Source organism: Schistocerca gregaria, chromosome 8 (genome assembly GCF_023897955.1).
Source record: "Schistocerca gregaria isolate iqSchGreg1 chromosome 8, iqSchGreg1.2, whole genome shotgun sequence".
In the NCBI taxonomy this organism is placed as follows: Eukaryota; Metazoa; Arthropoda; class Insecta; order Orthoptera; family Acrididae; genus Schistocerca; species Schistocerca gregaria.
The window spans coordinates 117,746,974-117,770,539 of NC_064927.1; the positions used below are offsets into that span (position 1 = coordinate 117,746,974).

The 23,566-nt window shown below is 37.2% G+C and overlaps 2 protein-coding genes across 2 annotated transcripts in view; one reads left to right on the plus strand and one right to left on the minus strand.

Annotated features, from left to right (window-relative positions):
• Positions 1 to 902: 902 nt before the first annotated feature.
• LOC126284234 (peptidyl-tRNA hydrolase 2, mitochondrial-like) lies at positions 903 to 12,913 on the minus strand. The gene is made up of 3 exons (XM_049983012.1): positions 12,599 to 12,913; positions 2,112 to 2,198; positions 903 to 1,335 (listed from the first exon to the last, which is right to left on the minus strand). Exons 1-3 carry the CDS (start codon positions 12,791 to 12,793, stop codon positions 1,051 to 1,053), a joined length of 567 nt encoding a protein of 188 aa, XP_049838969.1. The 5' UTR covers positions 12,794 to 12,913; the 3' UTR covers positions 903 to 1,050.
• Positions 12,914 to 13,049: 136 nt separating this feature from the next.
• The window catches only part of LOC126284233 (coiled-coil domain-containing protein 42), a 43,068-nt gene continuing 32,551 nt past the window's right edge, over positions 13,050 to 23,566 (plus strand). Inside the window, exons 1-4 of the mRNA XM_049983011.1 lie at positions 13,050 to 13,125; positions 13,202 to 13,317; positions 13,404 to 13,614; positions 15,725 to 15,889. Coding sequence (XP_049838968.1) covers positions 13,123 to 13,125; positions 13,202 to 13,317; positions 13,404 to 13,614; positions 15,725 to 15,889 — 495 coding nt within the window. The 5' untranslated portion in view covers positions 13,050 to 13,122. The remainder of the gene's footprint in view (positions 13,126 to 13,201; positions 13,318 to 13,403; positions 13,615 to 15,724; positions 15,890 to 23,566) is intronic.

Consider the following 23,566-nt stretch of genomic DNA (forward strand, 5'->3'; position numbering starts at 1 on the left):
AATTTACTTCAAAAGCAATGCTTCTCGAAACACCATACGCAATATTTTCTCGTGACCTGTTAGAAATGTAAACAGTTGTGACATCATACTCATCAAAAGCACTTTGTAGTTCAAATTATTGCATAGTCTTCACCCTTCAGTCTTTTGACCCATTTTCGACAGACACTTGTGTGGGTACTGTGTTTTGTTGTTGTAAATGGTGCGTTCTCTTTGCAAATGCAGTTTTATTTTGATGTTATCCTCTAGTCTATGTTTTCCTGTTGCAGTACGATTCAAATCAGTTCTTACCAGTCAAAATTACAAAAAAATTAACTGAAAACTACAACAAAAAATTCCCTGGTTTTTCCCAGATGAAAAAATTGACATTTTTTCTGGATTTATTGGTTGTCCCAATGTGTATAAACCCTGAGTACATCCATCTACAGCAGTAAAGTTTGGAACAACATTCTCCTTACTCTCATAATATAAATCCTGCTCTTGTTTACCTGTGTTTACGAATATCCTGATAAGTTTAAGTTATGAACGCTTAAGCTCCAACTACGTTACTAAATATTGTTTGGCAGACATATTCCTTTAAGTCCTTCAGATTTGCAGGTAAAAAAATGCTCCTCTTCTGTGACAAATACTTCACTCTCCACTCTCCTTTGTTCTTTTTGCTTATTTTTGTCTAAATTACGTGTCTTCATGACACCCATTTGTGGAATAGCACCACACCCATTCATTTATCTTCTGGTGTCAGCAATCAGTGCTTTCAATGACAAGTCACATTTTTTAAATTATTTTTTATATTTGGTGTTAAGAAAGCTAAGATGAAGGCACTCCATTTTATGACTGGTACAGTGTGAAGATCATCTGTGTATTACAATCTATCAGAAAATACCTGCCTCCAACATCATAACACATTTTCAATATAATGAAGGTTTAATGTTACAAATAATACTGTATTTTGAGTACAACAGCACAGAGGCAACACTGATGCTTTAAGCAGTCCTTGTCATCAGAAGTGCAATAATGCAAAAACTGCACAGTCATAAGTTCCGTAAGGAGCCATCAACAAAGCTTCAAATGCCCTGTCACTTGGTCAATGAGTTCGCTTGGTCCGGGTCCAACGCCCAACACAGTGCGCGAACCTGGAGCGATCTGCGTCCTTCCGGCATCCTGTATGAGAGCAGCAATAAGTCCCACTTCCTGTGCAGCTTTCCTCAATGCCAAGAGATCGTTTTCACTTTCAGTCCGTACGACAACTTTAGGCTCACCATTCTCCAGCCATGTTAGCAGTAATGATGGGCACAGCTCCTCGGCAATTCTGAAAGCTTTCACTGCTGCATGGGCACACTGTGGGGGAAAAAGGCAAAGTTAAGAGTTATCAATAACAGTTAAACACAGTTTTGGTATTTTTAAGTGTAACTGGGAACATGTAATTAATAGATAGACTTCGAGGTCCTATTTGCAGCAAAGCTTACACATTCATTATAATCATTTGATACTTTAAATACAAAGCAAGTAAGTATCACATGTTGTCATTCTGCAAAAATCTACACTTAATATAAGGTGAAGCTAAAGCTGAATAGATACAACTGTCCATAAACAGTAACTAGGAATTTAAATTAATTACCTTGCAAACATCTAAATGAACATTTCCCCTGACAACTGACAAGTAAATATTTACACAGACACAAATAATACAAACACAACACTGTTTCTTGAAGTATCAATACTAGCATTAAGCATACTACAGACACTTGTAGTAATGACAATTAAATTTGAACTTTTCATTTTCAAAGACAACATACATCAGCTTGCTTTGTTATTTAAATACAGGCATAACTTGAAGTAATTTATTTTCTAATAACATCAAATTCCACTAACTGTTAAGGATTTTGACTTATCATAAAAAATAAACAGAATTTGTAATTAACAATAAAGTTTATTGCAAGTAAATCTTCAATGGTAAACTGGTTCTGGCTGACAAATATTTTTTCTGACCCACTGACAATCCTTGGCCAAAGACTGCATCATAATATGTGGACAGTCAATACATGACACTATCAGGAAGCTCCGATAAGAGTCAACTCCAGACAAAAGTACAAGTAAACACAAGAATAATTTACCTGTGCTGCAATCTTCCCTTTGCCCATCTTTAAGTCACTGCGTACCACAATAACCATTTTGATATCACCACCATAATCACTGTACAGCTGAAATACACATAAGAGTATTAGTACGCTGATACTCAGTTATACTTTCAAAGTGAAAATTGGTGTAACATACATTTTTAACAAGAGGTAATGAATGATTTAACACAAAAAAAATAGTACTTTGTTATCAATTTCCTTTTAAAATAACTGAAATAACATGAATATTAAAAATCACCAGCCTGTGTCATCAATTGTACCATACATGCTCTTGCGCTACGGCAACACTGGGAATTTCCAGGTAAAAAATAATTGTTTTTATTTCACTCATTTGCTTGTATTTGCTTAAACTGTACAATACTGTTGACTGCATGGAAAAAACTGAACAAAGTTGATGGCATCACTCATAAAATTTTGTAAAAGTTGGTACAATTTCCAGTCACTAACAACATCACTGCAGCACCTTTGGAGGATAATGGCCATCACCATTCCTTGCCTCTAATTCTCATTCTATAGTTTGTAATGACACAGTCATGTAAATCCACACCTCCCACACCTTGGCTGTACTGGTGGATAACATTTGATGGAAAGCCTATGTTCTCCTTTTCCTTCAGGTTGTGCCTCTCTCAATTCACTATTGGCTCAAGGGCACCAAAGTTGGTAACAACTGTAGCAAAAGTATTGTCATGCCCCCTAACAGCCATCAAATCTATATCAAAGTTCCCTTTTGAACAATGGAAACTCCCAGCTGGAATATAAGTAGTATTACGGAAAGGACAGATCACTACTCACTGCAAAGACAACCTGATGAGCTGCAGACAGGCACAATGAAAAAATGTTACAAATTATAGTTTTCAGCCAAAACCTTTTTCTGCAAAGACGACACACACACACACACACACACACACACACACACACACACACACACACACACACACACACCGCTGCTACCAATGGCAGCTCCGACCAGAAAGCAAATATCACATGAGCAGCAACCTGGGAGTGCAGCAGAAAAGGAGGAGGGATAGAGGGGTACAGGTCAGGGGAGATAAGAGTGCCGTCTGGCAGGGCATGCGGACTTGGATGGTGCCCTGATGAGACTGCCAGGCACAGACTCAGGAGGTTGTGTATGGAGAGAAAAGAGAGGGGAGCAGAAAAAGGGAAAGGACAGAAGGGTGCACTGGCAGAAGGCGGCACAAAATGAGGGTTGAGAGCAAGGTGTGAAAACAGAGGAGGTGGCAGGATAGAAGGGGTGGAAACAGTTGGGTGAAGGGTGTGGGGACATTAGTTTACCACAAGTTGATGCCAGGATAATTTCGGGAGCAGAGAATGAGTTGTAAGGATAGCTCCCATTTGTGCAGTTCAGAAAAGCTGATGGAGAGGAAGATCAGGTTGTGAAGGAGCCAGGGTGGTCTACTTTGCTCTTGGCCACTGTTTGAAAGTGGCCATTCATATTGGGGGTCAGTTGGCTATAGTCATACCAGTACAAAAAGCAGTGCAATGGTTAACAGGTGGTCTGGTCTTTGATGGCATTGAGATAAGCCTGTGACAAGGCCAGAACAGGAAATGCTGGTGGGTGGGCAGATTGGGCAGGTGTTGCACCTGGGTCTTCCACAGGAATATGACCCATGTGGCAATGGGTTGGGATTGGGAGTGGCAATAGGGATGGACTAGGGTGATGTGGAGGTTGGGTGGGCGATGGAACACCACTGTAGGAGATGCAAAGATTTGTGCTGAATGTCCCTCATTTCAGAGCATGATGATGGGTAATTAAAGCCCTGATGAAGGATGTGGTTCAGTTGTTCCAGTCAGGGGCAGTATGGGGTGACGAACGGGGCACTCTTTTGTTGCTGACTTGGCGGATGGGGGGAAGATTGGGGGTGTGTGGTGAAATGGCACAGGAAATCTGTTAGTGGATTGGTCCAGGGATAGTACCGGTCCACAAAGGCCTTGGTAAGACTTTCAACATACTGGAAAAAGGAGTTGTTCTCACTGCAAATACAACGTCTGGATCCTACTAGGACAGCTGAAATTACTGCTAGTAAACAAGTGACAATTAAGTTTAAATTTAAAACCTTTGTCATCAAATATTTGACTGAAACTTTCTGGCACATTAAAACTGTGTTGGTTAGTTTACAACTGCAATTTAATATTTAAGAGCTCAGCATTTTTTGCGCCATCTACAATACTATGCTTTGATTTGCCATCTTTCCTAACCTCAACCAGTGGCCTTTGTACATACGGTGGTTTCCCTTACATATTTTGGAGTAGTAGTTCTTGCATTTTCCACTAGTATATTTGTTATAAGGGAAAGGCCGTTTACAGCGTAGAGTAATTTGGTTCTCATTCATGAGCAGCTAAAAACAGCTTTGATTGGTTTCAAACGGCTGGAAGATGACAAAATAGATTTGTTGGTAAAGTCAACCTTAGATACAAAATGAAATGAAGTCATATGCTCAGTTCATTCTCCAAAACAAACAAGGTGCACACAATCAGCCTATCTGACGGTGAAATGTCAGTGTTGGATTTATGGGATCAATTCAGTAAAGGCAGCATCTGTGAGAACTTAGGCTGCTGCATCTACTCTGCTTATCAAACATTTGCTACATCTCTCTGAAATTGGCAAATAATACAACCCATTGCGGCACACTTATGTTGGAAGCCATTTTCAGCCAGGGCCAGGAAAAATTTTGGTCACAATAGAAAGTTTCACTATCTCTACTCATTGTGTGCTTAGATAAAGAAGCTATGCCAGCAGCTGGTAGCTGCATACTGTGCCCCATGCTTAAAAAAACCACCAGTTGCCTCACTTTGTTAACAGAGAAACTGGCAAATACTAGTGTTGTAGAAAAAGATTCCAGATAATCTCGCAATTGGTTGGTGGTCACGTCCATATAAAAACTGTGCAACAAATCCAGCAGAGCTGATATAATAATATGACATGGCTGCTTTCACTGGGAGCCCTGCCTCTGATTGTATAGGATAAGCCCGTGACAGGGCTGGAGTAGGAAGTACTGGGTGGGCGAATTGCGTATTTCTCGCACTAGGTCTGCCACAAATATATTACCAGTATGGTAAGGTGTGGGGAGTGGCGTAGGGATGGATCAAGATGTTACATATGTTGGATGGGCAATGGAATATCCCTTTAGAAGGGGTGGGAATGATTTAGCTTATGATGTCCCTCATTTCTGAGCATGTGATATATAATCAAAGGCCTGGCAAAGGATATTGTTTATTTGCTGCAGTCCAAGCTGACACTGGGTAATGGGAGAGGGGAGGGGCAGGGTGCGCCTTTGATTCTTGGGGGTGGTGGGAGGATTAAGGGTGCATGAGAGTATGGAATGGGAGATCTGTTTGCAGATTAGCTTTTGGGCCTGGGAGAAGGGGGTTGTAATATGGGATGTAATGTTTGTCTGTGAAGGCCCTCGTGAGATCTCCAGCATACTGGGCAAGACAATTTTTTCCATGGCAGATATGGGATCCATGGATGGCCAGGCTGTATGGGAGGGATCTTGGCAAAAGTTTCAAATATGGCCATTGGTGTACCTAGATATTTCGTGCAGGAATGTTTTCAGCACTTGCCGTAAGGTATGATGGGGACAAAAGTATGTGTGGCAGTTGTTTGTGCTACGCAGACAATGAGAAAGCAGCAAAAAATGATGTGTTTCTCAAAGTAATACATTCCAAAGAAAGAGTGAAACATTGCTGTAGACGATGATTATAAGTTTACTTGCTGCTTGTTTGAGTTGCAGCCATTTAATTGTGCTAGTACCTGCAAAACCAAGGACAGTGTCGCAACCTGTGATATATTCGACTAAACAGTGAAATATTTCTCTGCTTTGTATTGCTACACAATCAATTTGTGTGAACACACTGAGTAAGTTGATAAATGTTTTTTAATTAAATCATGGGAGAAGGTAGGGAGAAGGTATGTGGAGCAATGTTTATTAATACATCACACCTGCAACTCTTATTAATAAACACTGTTCAACCTACCTTCCCCCACGACTGAATTAAAAAAACACTGGTCCCCTTTTTCAAAATGGCAGCATTTGCTGCACTTCCAGATTCCATCCATACATATCACTGACTTAGATAATAAGTACGCTGTCACATTTAATACATTTTTGTGTGTTTGCAATTACTCATTGAGAAGTGCACTACTGGACGATGACACTGTGTGCAATTAAACACTTAACAGCACTCCCTCCCACAATCACAAAATATTTCTCTCAAAACTTATTAATACACTGAGAAACAGAAAACATTATAATATTTTCAGTTTTGAAACCAGAAATATGCTGCCTCTGTTCTGATCTCTGTGTCAAAGAATCAACTCACTAGCTACGTGAAACTGATGTGATGCCAACCTGTGAACAGTAGATAAGCAACACCGTGACTGCCGCTGGCCCCAATCTACACTTTAGCCAGGATTTTTTGGTGTGGGAGAGGTGACAGCTGTCAAAATGCAAGTATCATTGATGTTAATTGGCTTAATATGAACAGAGGCAAGAAGGAACCATTCGAGAGGTGGAGGTTATCATCCACAAAGGCGACATGGTGGGTTGAGGAGGACCAGGTGAAGCAGATGGGAGAGATGGTGGTTAGGTTGTGTAGGAATGAGCAAAGGACATCTTGGTCCTGAGTCTGTGTATTCGTACTCTAGCCGGACAAAGGATTTATCCTGAAGACTAGTAGTTTTCTTTCTCTTTTGTGTGTTCTTGTCAACGATTTAATGCTTCTACTATTTGATGAGTGGTTGCCTTTACTGCTAAAGCATTTACATTCTGGTTTTTGTGGTTTGCTCATTGTTATAAGTAAATCCAGCATGACTGAAATCATGTTTCACAAAATAGATTCAGCAAGTTTGCCTGCCAGGAACACTTTAAAAGTTGTAATTTTTCTTCACCGATCTTTTGTAAATGCAAACAATCTCTAAGAAATCTTTCTTACTACTATATACTTTTCCCAGCCAAGGTTTCGGTTAGTAGCGGCGCTTTAGACCATCTAGCAATGAACAAAATTTTCCAAAACTTTTTTTCAAGTGGGCAGTAATCTCCCATGACAGTCTAATGCTCAATACATTACAAGCCCCAGATACACCAACTGGCTCAGTGTGGTTAAAACGGGGAAAGACATGAGCCATGTTCTTTTCAAAGGTACTCTCCTAGCATTACTTTGAATCATTTATTGAAACCAAATGCTGGATATCTAGCCACCATTGATGCTTTGTGGGGATATCTTATACTAATACTGGTAATTTCCTTTCCTGTAAATTATAAGTTGGTGGCTGTAGATTTTTTCTGCAATCAGCTTAGAACTCAAGCTCCATGACTCTTTATTAATGTGTTCACAAAAAGAACATCCTCTTTCCTCCAGGGCATCCCACCTGAGTTCATGAAACATCTCTGTAATATACATTGATCAAGTCTACTGGTAACAAATGTAGCAGCCCAACCTGGTGATGATCCCACACACTCAAGCAGTACTCAAGAATGGATTACACCAGTGTTCTTTACATTGTCTTTTTTACATGTGGACCACACGTAATTCTCCCAATAATCCAAAGTCGGCCATTTGCCTTCACTACCACCATCCTTGTGTGTTCATTTCATACTGCTTTGCAATATTACCTACACATTTAATCAATGTGACTATATTAAGCAGTACACTACTAATGTTGTATTTAAACATTATTTCTACATTTGGAGCACACTGCCACGAACTGCACCAATCAGAAGTTTTGTCTGAGTCATGTTGTATTCTCCTTCAGCCACTAAATGATGACACCTTCCAGTACATCACAGTATTATCAGCACACAGCCAACAGGTCATTTATGTGTATAGAAAATAAGAGCAGTCCTCTTACACTGTTTTGAGGCATTCCTAATGATACATTTATCTCTACTGAACACTTGCTTTCCTGGATGACATACTGGGTTCTATTACTTAAGAAGTCCTTGAGCCACATGCTTGGGGAACTGTATACTCATACCTTCGTTAACAGTCTGCATTTGGGTATTGTCTCAAACACTTTTCAGAAACCTCAGAATATAGTATCTGTCTGTTGCCCTTCATGCACGGTTCGTAGGATATCATGTAAGAAAAGAGCAAGTTGAGTTTCGCACAAGAGATGCCTTCTAAATCTGAGATGATTTTTGGAGAGCTTTTCCTTCTCAAGGAAATTTATTGTATTCAAACCTAGAATACGTTCAAGAATTCTGCAGAAAACCCATCCTAAGGGTACTGACCTGTAATTTGCAGGTCCTTTCTTTTATCCTTCTTACATGAAAAGAGTCACTTGGGACTTTGCACTTGGTGAGACTGGCGAGTAATGGAAGCTACGTCAGAGGCCTTCAATACTGGAACACACATTCAAACTTGGCTTTTCTTCAATGGAAGTGCAGTGTTGTAACCACTGAACCATCTCACTTGGTAACAGCTTTGACGAATCAACTGATACTCGATCTTGGCTTCATCTTGTATTATTGTGGCGTGACGTGATGTCATATGTGCACAAACAGAGTAAGAGAATAAACAAAGACAATATTTTGGTTGTATGTGACGGATTTTATTTCTGGAATGTAGGCAATGACACACTGACCTGTAGCGTAGCCCAGGGTCAGTTTTGTTGAGAGTTTGGCATGCAGTAGCAAACACTACAGCTTATCAATTTGAGACATCCAGGATGAAGCAGTGATCTTTATGCAACTTCTGTAAGAATTTATGATTCCAGTGAATACTGAATGAATTTTCTACAAATAAAACTGTATGTGATTCACAAAATCAAGTGTTACAGTTCTAATAGCAAACAAACCTTGATCATTAACAGCAAAAAAAACCAAACGCAGAAGCTCTGCAAGTCAAGTGTCATGTTATCATATCAGTTTCTTGCATGTCTTCATTCCACAACAATTTTTTTTCCATACTCTGTTCTCAATATCTTAACATAAAAATTATCACTTCTAGTTTTTCCTTTGTGGGTTTTACTATTTTAATTCACTGCCTTCACAAAGGAGTATTAAGATTTACGCGACTTCACCAAAAAATATTTTGCAGCAACAGAGTCAGTTCTTTTTACCTGTCTTGTACAGTCACGTACACTTTTTACCACTCAGTTGGGATTTTGCACTGGGCAATAGATTCATGATAAATACATGCTAAGTCAATGCTACCTCCTGTTTCCATGTAGTAGTGTCCCTGACCACTGATCACTGAAATGCTGTATTTCCTACTTACTATTTTCAATTTTGAGGTCATTTATGCAGTTAGTTTTCTCCTGTTTGTCATTGCAGTGCAGTGTGTAATAACTAAAGTATTGTGCTTAGTTAGTCTAACACTCTGCAACACAATAAATAGCACAGGCGATTAACAATCCCTACATACTCTCCGACAATTTCCCCCTTCAACGACGGGCTATGGTAATTCACCAATAATATTTCAGTTCTACTTTCTTCAAGCTTTGATCCTCTTTATTTACCCTATAACTCCTCAGTGTCAGTTTATCACAAGAGCTTGAGCTCTCTCAGTTACTCTTTTCTTCCGAGAGGAGGGGGGGGGGGGCGATGGTGGCGGTGCTCGTGAGAGAGAGAGAGAGAGAGAGAGAGAGAGAGAGAGAGAGAGAGAGAGAGAGAGAGAGAGAAAGTGAGTGCTAGAACATTCCTCCAGTTCTGCCGAAGCAAAATGATCAATGTCAAATTCCTATTCCATTTTTATGAGAACCTCTGAAGACATCTCGATTTGGTCTTAGTTCTCACAAACAATATAGGGTGAAGTGGGGTAAGTGTAACCATGGGGTTAGTGTAACCACGGCTTATGGTGCCTTAAAGAAGCTGTATTTTTACCTCGGATCTATCACACATATTAATTTACTCCTTTCTTTGTTATATTTCACCATAAGTTGTCAAATCTGACATAAATTGGTAATTAATTTTTGGACTTTAATTGACATCTATATTTTCACTCTTCAAGTGAGTCACATGCTCAGAATTTGGTGGTCTGTCATTTTTGCAGTTTTAAAGATAACTGCACAATTGTTTGGTTACAAACTAACTTTTGCTTGACAATTTCAAATATGAGATTCATTTTATTCTACTGATAATGCTCTTGATAAGCCAGGCATAGTTACACTAACCCCAACTTTTTCCCATGTGGGGCAAGTGTAACCAGTAGGGGTTACACTTGTCCCAAACAAACTTACCGGAACAGATTTATTTATTTAAGCCGTAACCTTGTTTTTCCTATACACTAGATCAACTAAACTGGTCTTCCTGTACATATGGATACCAGAATACTTGATGTGCTGGATTTGTAGGCCTACTGAGTTTGTGTGAGATATATTTTATTTAAGTCTACTATATTTTTAAACCACGTTTCCTTTTATAAAATATGACACAGTCCGGCAGTGTAGTCCCACTGGTAAAACAAAGAAGAAAAGGATTGCACCAGGAGCTGAAGTTATCACTTTTCAAGATGCCATCTATAAAGAAAAAGATTTTAAAGGAAACAAGAATAACAATGAGAAAGCAAAACGAAAAAGCATTATCGACATAAAAAAGGGCTTGGTAATGAAAAGTAAATCTTCCAAGCAAAGTGCTGTTACTTTATTCGAAATGGCATCTCGGAATGTTGTGGAAAGAAATCCCTGGTTGCTCATGTGGGTAACAAGAAAAAAAGACTGAAGTTGAATCAACAAGTGAAGAAAGTGAAACTGAAGGAGGCCTATGTATAATAAGTAGTGATGAAGAAAACGGGACCAGAACACTGGACAATATCAGGAAAGAAATGATAAACTGTGAAGAAGATAAAGAGGCAAACATTTTTGAAGCCAAAGATAGAATTACACTTGGAAACTATGTTCTGGTAGCTTTTGCAACAAAATGTAAGAAAGTTCATTTTATTGGCTAAATTACCAAAATTAGTGATTTAGGAGATCCAGAAGTGATTTTCCTCAGATGCAAAAATAAGAAAGCATGGAACCACATTCTACTGGCCTGATAGAAGAGATGAGACGGAAATTCCATCCTCTGATGTCATTTAAGTGCTGCCTGAGCCTACTTTGAGTCGCAGGGAGACCTAACATTTGGTGTTACATTTGATTCATACAACATTCACTGACTAAATAATAGTTAGGGCCTAAGTGTGAATATAATAAGTTGAATTAGGGCAGTTTAGCGTTAAACACAAACTCCCAACAACTTTAGTTCAATCACCATGAAAAATAATAAAAAGTTAACTTATAAAGTGAATTTTTCTTTTCTCTTGATACTAGCTATTTTATTGTTTTTGTTAAATTGCCTACTAAAGAAAAATATTACTTTTGTAGAATTTAAACTAATCAATTACTGGCCTAAAACAAAAATAAACCATCTACGAAGCATTCTGTTTCAGTGTTTTATGGTTTATGCTAACATTTTTTAGTTTAGTTAACATTTTCTGTGTATTTCATAATATACAAATTGGCGTCTGCAAAAAAGTTCATATCTTGAGTAAAATTTAAAATATTTTAGTAATTTAAAAATCCTAAAATTCAGTAAAAATTGGGTAATTAGGTCAATTACCCCAAGTCTCTCTTACAATGCACAATGCGGGGTTACACTTGCCCCAGACCATGGGGCACAACACAAAATTTTGAAAACAATTAATTGACCACATTTCTTTTTTTCAAAAACAAAATGTAGATTGTTTTAAAGTCAAACTTTAAACATGAGAAATTTCAAAATCATATCTTCAATAACAAGTTGGCAATTTGGTGTCAAAGTTGAACTATGCCAAACCCTAGATTTTTTTTTCTAAATAAAGAAATACTCTAAATAAAGTCGTAGAATAAATAAGAGAGCTATGGAACAGGAGCCTACTTTCTAAGGGAACTTATACAGAAACCACGAAAGTCTTACTGTTTCAATTATATAATCGTATGAAACCCTAAACTTTTTTAACTTTCTGAAACATACGCTATAGTAATACAAAACGGAACATATGTAGACAAGAAACAAACGTCAAGAAAGGTTCTAATGATTAATGGTAGAGGTCTTCTAGAACAGATCACTCTTCAAACGAAAAATTATTTCTCATAATAATCTTTTCGAGGTCAGTTTTCAAAGAAACAAGCATTCCTTTGAAAAAACATGAATGTACAGGAGACATTAGCAACATCGAGAACACACTGAAATCAAAATAAGCAATAAGGTCACAAGAAATACGCTTTGCTAATTATGAAAGCGGTCCCCACAACTGTAGGTGTGTGTGTGTGTGTGTGTGTGTGGAGAGAAACCTAATCCTTGAGACAGATATTCTTGTCTATTAAACAAAGTGTGAAAAAAACATAGGCCTACTTGTATATTTATTACCGGTATACTCTAAAGATTTATTGTACATTGAAACTATACAAGCACTGAATTGTATTACTGAATTATTTCTTTCGTGGCATGTAAGACTTCAGACGTCAAATAAAATAAACTCACATTTTCACTTTCCACTTCTACGTGTCTGTCTGGCTTCGTAAAATAGCGTCGAAATTTATATGCAGCAAAAAGTCCAAAGGCAATGCCACATAAAAACTGACTACTAGAAGCAAAATTAAGTACAGATGAAATTAAGCCATCGTCACCCATTACGAATTTACGGACACTATTCCCACAAACAACAATCACATCCATTCACACACCATCCCGCTCCCTTACACATACACGTGGTCACTGGCGCAAAATTGTTATCATAGATGATGCAAGTGTAACAACAACCAGTGATCGATGTGACGCAAAATATAGCTATGTAGCAATTTTCTTCTACTGCATCACAACTTTAGCGTATTATTACACGCCAGTGCATGCGAGCTAACGAAGAAAATAGTTTATCTCGGTAACACTGTAGCAATCGTTGATGTCATGGAAACTGACAGTACTACTCCGTCAACAACGAATTTGCTACTGTGCATTCACCTGCGCAAAAAGGGTACCGCTTATATTAGCTAGACTTATGACATATTATGGTATGTACAAGGAAACAACTTTTTATTGCAGTTTACTGTCTCTCGTTGCAATGCAAAAATAATCCATGTCTTTCAGGCTTCCAGTAATCGCCGGTTGAAAACAAGAGAAGAAGCACATCTGTACTCGAATCTTTTGCCCGAAGCGGATGTGTCAGAATACTTTATTTCTAAATTCAACGAGTCACGTATCAAGTGAGACTGCACTACTGTGAACTTTGATTGTTTTTTTAAATATCTGTACTGCTCATTTGACATTTTTATTTTTTTTAATCTGAAAGGAAGCTGCCAGAATGGGACGCAGCGCGTTCAACGCCGACAATGAGACTTGTGGAATTAGAGCGTGATCTGAGATATGTGCTGCGACAACAAAGAGAAGGGAAATCTGTATCTGAACGGAAGAAGGACGATTTGGAGAAACAGTGGAAAGAACTGAATTCAAAATCATTGCAGCTGAAGGAGGCTCTTGTCCATTTTAACACTCTGATAGAGGTATATTGTCCTCAATTATTACTAGAATTAATGATGAACCATCAATTAATCTCTTATTCCTCCCTTGACACCAGTTGTGAATTATTATGTATTTCAAGATTAATCATGTTGCAGAAAAAAATTCCAGAAATATCTTTATGAAAGGCCAAAAGACTTGTATCAGTATAATAAATTAATGAGCCAAAACACAACTTACACTTTCCATGAGAGCTGATGGGATCAAATTTTTGGTGACAAATGGATACATAGTAGTTTACTTAATACTGGATCAGTGTATTTATAATAACAAAAAATACCAAGTGATCTCTGTGGTACTGTGAAGTCTGCATTTTATTTTCCATTTCCTCAATAAAAATGGGAAATCCGAATATCATACATATGCACACAAACATAGCTATACATTAAACCATGTTTCCATTTGCCCATTTCAAATATTTGTTCAAGATTAACTCTCCACAGGCACTGGACTTAGTATATCAGAAAATCAGTTTGTTTTCAGCTAAGACAAAGTTAAGATAAAATAAGGGGATGTTACAAAACATAAAAAACTATAACACCAATCAAGCCATAAAGCTTAGGTTGAGTCAGAGAAAAATTGTCCACCAATGGCGATAATTGAGGTTATTTTTTGGCGTAACATTATAAGCCTATATATTACTCATTGCTATATACATAGCGGCTGAAGATGCTTCTTTAACATTATGTTGAACTAAATTCTTGTTATAGCAGTTTCTCATGTATGACTTAACAATAATGTACCGTCTGTCAAAATTATTCAGAAATTATTTTGGTTAGTGTTGTTTTATTAGGTTAAACCCTCTACAGCATGGTAATATTCCACATTGTAGTATCATTTGTGATCTTAATTTCAAAGATCAGCTAGAAAAATAATTAACTATAGGCTACACCTATTGTTATTATTTTGATACATATTAAATTTTGAGAACAAAAGTTAAGATGTGATTATGGGTTGAATTTCTCTGTATTTACAGATTGTAATTAATTTTATGTTGCTCACAGAAAACTTTATTCAATTTGGCTTAGTGTCACTGCTGATGTAGTCAGGTAGGTACCATATTGTGCACCATAATCCTTGAACAACAAAATTGATAATATGATAATTTAGGTTATCTCTGTGAATGAAACTAAAATAAGATCCTCAGGCATCATGCATCTAGCCATATAAATGCAATGAAAAGTGAGGCATTTGATTAGCTGCACCTTTCATCAACTACTAGCAAAAATCTTCTGCCTTTGACTGGCTTTATTCATCTGCAGATCAGAAAACTACACATTCAACATAGTATATCTTCAGTGATTTAAAAATATGTGAGACATGTTCTCGTTATTGTTTCCAGTACAAACACCATTGTAGATGTGGGATATAGCATTACAGATTTCATATGGAATGATTTTGAACAATGCTGATAAAATTTAGTTTACTTTTTAGTTCCCACTTTAATGAAAATAGAAGATCCTTCAACTTTAAGTGAGTTTCTGCCCTGTGTTACAGGCTATTCGGAAGACACAAAAATGAATAAAGTGAAACATGGATGGATAGTACTCAAAATTTTCTTCCATCGAAAATACAGTTAGGTATAGAAAATCACATTTGAAAAAAGCCTTGAAATATGATTTTTGAAGACAATTTTTCGATGTAAATTTGTACACAATAAAACATTTCCACAGTCAAATACACATTGTTATATGAAAACAGATTTGCTATAGTTGTATAATGTGCTATAGTATGAATCTGTTGCAAATAGCTTTGTTGAAATTGGTGCCCAACAGTTCATTGTGTATGTAGTTCATGAACAATTGTTCCAGAAACGAATTAAATAACTTTCTATGTTCTAAAGATTAGGTGGTGCAATAAACTGCATAGAAAAAATGTATCATTATCAGGATTCCTGATATGTCACCAGATATAAAATATTCTAGAACTGCAAACAATAGTTTTATGTGAAATATTGTAGCTGAAATCCAATTTTACTAGCTTAGAGAAAAGTGTAATACAAAAATCTGAAGCAATTTTGAACAAATACTTTTTCTCCTTAACATTGTGGAAGAAAATCAAATAATGCAGCTAATGTCACTAGTTTTATTCCAGGAAAATGAAGAAAAAAGAAAAAGATCAGACAACAAGATTAAAAGTGCTGAAAGTATTTCTCTTCAATATGAACGAGATATAAAGCACTTGGAAAACAAAATACAAAGACTACATGAAGTTGAGCGAGAACTGAAAGTACAAATTCAGAAACTGGAGTTTTATGAAGTACGTTATTGCTTTGTGTCACTATTCACAAAAAACTCAAAATTTTTTGATTTCTACTGTTCCATTATTTCCGTACGACACAATTTGTTTTTCAGTGAAATTCTTTTCTCCATATTGATTTGTTTATGTTTTACATTCTTGGTACTTCTAAGTTTCTTTTGATCATTCAGCAAGAGTCTTTTGCATGAGCACCACAAGTACAGTAGATGCTTCTATATAAACATTCATGCACACTGCATAGATGTATGACCAAAAAACTGTGTCTGTGCTGTCATCTTCTTCAATTTTACAGTGATTACAAGTGAACTCTTGGTTGTAAAACACTACTTACTAAATAGGAATCAAAACTTTTTCCCTACATTACTTTTTAGACAGTCTTGAAGAGCATGTCACTATACAAGATTCTGATTTTAAAATGCTTGTTGATGAAATGGTCAGAGTCTTCATTCACCAAGTCTAAGAGCTTATTTCAGCATATTACCTGAATTTCTTAGTGCAGAAAACCATTAGTTTGTCTTTCCTTTCTCCTACACAACTTATGTCAGATGGCTTGCCTGGTTTCCATGCGATCTAAGGCATGGCTTTCCGGGCAGGAAGGAGCGCCTGGTCCCTGATACGAATCCTCCCGACGGATTTGTGTCGAGATTCGGTGAACCAGCCAGTCTGTGGATGGTTTTTAGGCGGTTTTCCATCTGCCTTGGCGAATATGGGTTGCTTCCCCTTATTCTGCCTCACTTACACTATCTCGGCGATTGCTGCGTAAACAAATTCTCCACATATGTGTACACCACCATTACTCTACCACGCAAACATAAGGTTTATACTCGTCTGGTGTGAGACATTCCCTGGGGGGTTAATCGGGGGCCGAACCGCACAATAACCCTGTGTTTGGTGTGGGGTGGCGGAGGGGTGAATAGGGCTGTGGTAGTGGTCATGAGGTTGTGGATCACTGCAGCTGCAGTGGGGACGGAGCCTCTCCATTATTTCTAGGTCCCTGGTTAACATACAATACAATACAATATGTCAGATGTCTCAAGTCATATTATTCTCTTCATACTAACCTTCAAAGATATACCCAGGCAAACATGTAACTCAGTTTTACATACAAAACAAGTAAGTATAGTCAAAGAGTAGGTGATGAGTACACTATTTCTCCCAAGTAAATTATTACTTAAAGTATTAATCAGTGCAACCTTACAATAGTGTGTACTGAGATTCTCATGTATTTTTCGACAGTCTTTCTCCTAAACACAATTTATTTGAATGATTATGCCCTCATGATTGGTGTTATCAACTTTGAACCATCAGCATAAGGACTCACACTAAAACTTACCTAACTAAAACTAAAAATTATGCACATAGATAGTTCATTAATCACAGGTATCGAGAATCTCGACGATCTTTTTCCTGTTGACGACACTGATAATCACAAGATGTTGATCCCACTAGTTCCAAGACTTTCGAGAATGTTTTACTTTTAGGTTTGAAGCTGGATAACAAATAATACAAGAAATATTTGTTTTGTGTGATATAATTACTAATTAACAATTTTCTGATTTTTTCTTTTACTTGGACTGTGAAAATTTACTTCTTGCCAAATATCTTGATTCCAGATCGACAGGAAGTACACTCTACGTTTCAATGAGCGAATTTGTGTTTATCAAAAACTGTGACATAAACGGCCATATCTTTTGACTGAATTGACTTAGAATCTTCCCGTTTCTACACTGCCAAGGGGCCTTAGTATTTGACATAGATTTCAGCTTGATACATCGATCCAATCCTAGGAAAAGGGGTCTTAATGGATGGACAAATGGACAGACAGACAGATAAGAAATAACCAATTCTTTACGTTTGATATAATTATAAATTATCAATTTTCGAATTTTTCCTTTACTTGTATGTTGTCAAATTTCATGACTCTTGGACAATGGGAAATACTCTATAGGTTTTGATGAGTGAATTTTTGGGTACAACAAAACCCAGAATCCGACAGTCTGGCACGTTCAGTAATCTGGCATCACTTTATACATACTGAATATTTGGATGCATTTGGCGGAATTCTGTCACAATCGGTGGTGATCAACAATTTCTAGTTGTGTAGTGCCAACAATTATTTCAGTCACTTGTCAGACAGCTTGTGTTGTGCACCAATTATCTACAGAAATTAAAAATGATGTTTTAAAATTTAATCACGATTAGTGCATTTCTCTATTGCAATTGCAATAGCACTGTGTATTGTTGTTGGCATCTCTTAAGACGGAGTGGGAGTGAATGTGAAAATGTTACACTGACGATAAAAATAAAATTTGACATCATTAATTGGACTGAGGAAGTTGAGATTAGAAACAAGGTCATGGGAGAATGTAAAGTTGATTTTTCAACAATTTATGTTATAAAAAAGTAAGGATGAACATTAAAAGCTTGCCTCACAGAAAGGTTGCAGTAAAAGACATTAAAAAAGCCCAAAATAGATAAATTGGATGACATTTTATGCAAGTGTTTCTGTGCCAAAATATCTGAAGGAACATCTGTTCCTGGAACTTTGATTATAGAAAAAGGTAAACATTTCTGTAATGATTTTGGGTTACCAGAAACGGAATATGTATTTTCTTACAGTTAGCTATACCAATTCAAAACTTGTCATGAAATTCGGAAGCTTATAGGTGGGGAGTTACGATAAGTAGTTCAAAATGCAGCTCAAGAATTTTTAGAAACTTTTTGAAATTTGGTTGAAAATCATAACTCAATTGCAAGTCAGATCTACAATGTTGATCAAATTTGCCTACTTTCGCGTTGTTGTAGTTCCACATTGGCAGGTAACTGTACAGCCCACCCTTCAGTCTCTGAACTGAGCTCAGGGAATCTATTCCCAACTTATCTACCAGCAATGTTATTTCCCTGATTAAGCCGATGGAGGAGAGAGTAATTCAAAACTTAAAATGTTTTACAGAGCTTTTTTTCTTCAAGAGCTGATCTACTCAGACTGTTCAGTGGTGGATTTTCAAAAATAAATTTATATTAACGATACTATGTTTGGAATCATCTGCTACCCTTTGGAAGTCTTGGCAAAAACTCTGGCTAAAAACCTATGAAGAAGAAACAGACTCTACTACTCCAATCGAAAATGATGCTGTTGTTAAACTGTTAGATGTTATTCAAAATAAAGTAAGTAATTTGTAGTGAGATGAAGTTTTGGACTGGACAGACATTGTCAATAAATATGCTGTAGCCGAAGATATGTCAGATGAACTGATAGCAGAAAGTGTGACAGGAACCACAACAAGAACTTGAACCACTGGATATCGAATCTGATCAAGAAGAAGGGGTTGATGCAACAAACTCAACACATCAGCCTACAAGGAATGATTTATAAGATTTGCTGAATGCAGTAAATCGAACAATGCTGCAGAACTTATGAATTTATGTACTATATGTGACGAGTTTTTGAAGAAAAATCGGATACAAAAACAAAACGGCATTAGGTCTTGTTTCTAGTGAACAAAATACAGAAATACTGTATGCTTGAGACACAAAAAATACACAGTACTGTGCTACAATATAATGCTCTACTGTTCTGAACTGAACATAAATCTTAAAGGGACCAATGACGTCGCTATTTGGTCCTCTCCCCCAATTAAACCAACCAGAATCTTAGAATACATTGCAGCATGTAAGCAATAAAGTTTTTTCATTTGTTCTTTAAGATGTTGTTTTATGCAGTGCTACACATTTTTTTTTATCACTTTAAGGGAAGCAGGGAATATACAATAAACAATAAAAACCCGCTCACTCATTATTTTACCTTGCATCTCACCCTCTAAACACTGCCATTTTTAGGTGACATCCGCAAGTTCAACAATTTCGGTAGTCGGGCTCTGTAAAGGTCCTGAAGATACTGAATTACTGGGTTTATACTCTATCAAAATATGTGTCATAAATGGCCATATCTTTTGATTGTATTGACTTACATAAGACGCTTACATGCATTACACTGTAAATGGACCAAATACCTTTGTATAAATTTCAGTTTCATGCAACTCCTCGTTCCTGAGAAATTTATCGACAGCACGATCGAAGTGAAATGGTATTACAAATTAGAAACAGGCAAACTCATTCGCCTTTGAGAATAGTTCAATGAAAGTCGTTTATATTTAGTCGTTTATCTCCCTTTTTTTATCTAATAATGTGGAATGTATGGATTGTACACAGCCTGCAATCATATCTATATGTAATGGAGCCCAAGGCAAATGACAGGGTTGGGGAGGTGGTAGGACTTAGAATCGCATTTATTTGGGTGATGTGAGTGAACCAATGTATACGAACCAGGTATAGAGGCAAGAGCGTGCTGAATGGAAGTGTGGATTATGAAACTTGTTTATGATGCAATGAAGACCACTGAACTATCTTTAACTTCCCAGAGAAGCTTGTAGTTGTAGCAAATGCAGCGTCGTTGTGTTCATTTCATTTGCAGAAAATAATATATACTTATGTGGGCATTTCCAGCATGAAATAACTAGCATTAACTTAACATCTGTCAAAACAAAATTAATTCATTTAGAATTTGAGGTGGTGTGTATCAACTATGCACGAGGTTCCATACTAGCTGTGTGGGAAGTGAAGATTTATTTGGAAAGATCATGACTTCTGACACTGGAATTGAGAAATTGCGTACTAAAATTAGAATCTTTGTATCAGTAACAGTGGTATATATATATATATATATATATATATATATATATATACGTCCAAACTTTCAGGAAACATTCTTCACACACAAATAAAGAAAAGATGTTATGTGGACATACGTCCGGAACTGCTTACATTCCATGTTAGAGCTCATTTTAGTTTCGTCAGTATGTACTGTACTTCCTCGATTCACCGCCAGTTGGCCCAGTTGAAGGAAGGTAATGTTGACTTCGGTGCCTGTGTTGACTTGCGACTCATTGCTCTATAGTACTAGCATCAAGCACATCAGTACGTAGCATCAACAGGTTAGTGTTCATCATGAACGTTGTTTTGCAGTCAGTGCAATGTTTACAAATGCGGAGTTGGCAGATGCCCATTTGATGTATGGATTATCACGCGGCAATAGCCATGGCGCGGTACATTTGTATCGAGACAGATTTCCAGAAGAAAGGTGTCCCGACAGGAAGATGTTCGAAGCAATTCATCGGCGTCTTAGGGAGCACAGAACATTCCAGCCTATGACTCGTGACTGGAGAAGACCTAGAACGATGAGGACATCTGCAATGGACGAGGCAATTCTTCGTGCAGTTGACGATAACCCTAATGTCAGCGTCAGAGAAGTTGCTACTGTACAAGGTAACGTTGACCACGTCACTGTATGGAGAATGCTACGGGAGAACCAGTTGTTTCCGTACCATGTACAGCGTGTGCAGGCACTATCAACAGCTGATTGGTCTCCACGGATACACTTCTGTGAATGGCTCATCCAACAATTTGTCAATCCTCATTTCAGTGCAAATGTTCTCTTTACGGATAAGGCTTCATTCCAACATGATCAAATTGTAAGTTTTCACAGTCAACATGTGTGGGCTGACGAGAATGCGCACGCAATTGTGCAATGACGTCATCAACACAGATTTTCTGTGAACGTTTGGGCAGGCATTGTTGGTGATGTCTTGATTGGGCTCCACGTTCTTCCACGTATGCTCAATGGAGCACGTTATCATGATTTCATATGGGATACTGTACCTGTGCTACTAGAACATGTGCCTTTACAAGTACGACACAACATGTGGTTCATGCATGATGGAGCTCCTGCACATTTTAGTCGAAGTGTTCGTACACTTCTCAACAACACATTCGGTGACTGATGGATTGGTAGAGGCACACCAATTCCATGGCTTCCACGCTCTCCTGACCTCAACCCTCTTGACTTTCATTTGTGGGGGCATTTGAAAGCTCTTGTCTATGCAACCCTGGTACCAAATGTAGAGAGTCTTCGTGCTCATATTGTGGATGGCTTTGATACAATACGATATTCTCCAGCGCTCCATCAGCGCATCAGGGATTCCATGCGATGGAGGGTGGATGCATGTATTCTCACTAACGGAGGACATTTTAAACATTTCCTGTAACAAAGTGTTTGAAGTCATGCTGGTACGTTCTGTTGCTGTGTGTTTCCATTCCATGATTAATGTGATTTGAAGAGAAGTAATAAAATGAGCTCTAATCGTTTCCAGACACATGTCCACATAACATATTTTCTTTCTTTGTGTGTGAGGAATGTTTCCTGAAAGTTTGGCCATACCTTTTTGTAACACCCTGTATATGTATACTGATGTATCATCAGAACTTCGTATGTGAAAAGAAACAAGACTTATTTTTCAAAACCTTTGTAACATAGCACGTGACATTATTCTGAAGGTCCTTACAGCCAGTTATAGATCAGTCAATTGCTGAAGGGCAGACCAAGATTTTTATATGGAATCAGTCATCAGTATTTGTGAAAGACAACTTGTAAGTGAGATTAGGCAACTACGAAAGAAAAAAAAGACGAAATTGTAACGAATATGAAATTGAACAAGTTTGTAAATTACATATTGAGGTACTTAAATTTAAATTTTATACAGAAATATATTTGAACAGAAAAAATACACTACTAGTTCAATGCTAATAATTTTATGCATATTTAGATCGTTTGACTTGGTATGAAAAAGGGCAGGAAAATTTTGTCTTTGGAACTCAAGGTGAATGACTTTTTAGTTTCTGTCACAACAGCATAAAATATTACCATTTTTAGAGGTGCGTATGTTTTGACTGAAAACATTTTGTGATTGATCTCTTGTAGTTACTTTGCAGGTAAGATATATGGCAGGATCATACTGATACTTTTTTGGTAAACTGTGAACTCTCTTCTCAAAGAACCATCTCACTGAGCATCTTTCTGTGCTCTAGGGAGATCCACCTTGCAATTGGCAAAAGTCATTTATGTATTGAAAAAGTTTTTGTTCTGGGATGAAGTCAAATGATGACTCAAGAACAGACTGCACTCTGTTATATTTTATTTTCCTTCCCATTATGTATGATGAAGTCGAAGCACCATATTAAATTTCAGAATTCTTTCCTATCAAGTAGTTGCTAGTGATATCCTGAGTGCAGCTTTACAAAAACAGAAAAATTATTTATGGTTCCTGTCCCTCTTCTGTCGCCTTAATCCTCTGTGTCAAAATTAAAAACTGTACTGAATTATGAAGGGCAACTAACAGACAAAAATATATAAGGAATCAAGTCTGAATCCATCAAATATAGAAAATTATGCCTCACAAGCTGTGACATAGTTGCATATAAAACAGTGACCCATATATACAATAAGTTTCCTTTAATTGACATCTATGGTCACAAACTTTTTGTTAACTGATTACTGGTTTCAATCTATAATGACCATCATCAGATCTGCAGCAAAAAATGGGAAAAACGTAGATACACTCATAGATTGTCTACAACTTAAAAAGAATAAATAGACCATAATGAAAAGTATTACTGACAAATATACATATTTGTGCACTTTAAGTATGAAGAGGCATACCTGTTTTATAAAAGCAAAGTCCTAATGTACTGCAGTCATAGTGACATCATCAAATGGTAAATGCAGAATCAGCACCAGCTTCGTCAAATATATATAATTAACATCATATGGACGAGTCATGT

What these genes read in the sequence shown, in the direction of transcription:
- LOC126284234 (XM_049983012.1), bottom strand. Translation starts at nt 12,793, where the DNA reads ATGGATGTGATTGTTGTTTGTGGGAATAGTGTCCGTAAATTCGTAATG. An exon ending in TAGAAGTGGAAAGTGAAAAT is followed by an intron (nt 2,199 to 12,598) that starts GTGAGTTTATTT and finishes TGTGTATTTCAG; the next exon opens with CTGTACAGTGATTATGGTGG. An exon ending in AAGGGAAGATTGCAGCACAG is followed by an intron (nt 1,336 to 2,111) that starts GTAAATTATTCT and finishes TTTCCCCCACAG; the next exon opens with TGTGCCCATGCAGCAGTGAA.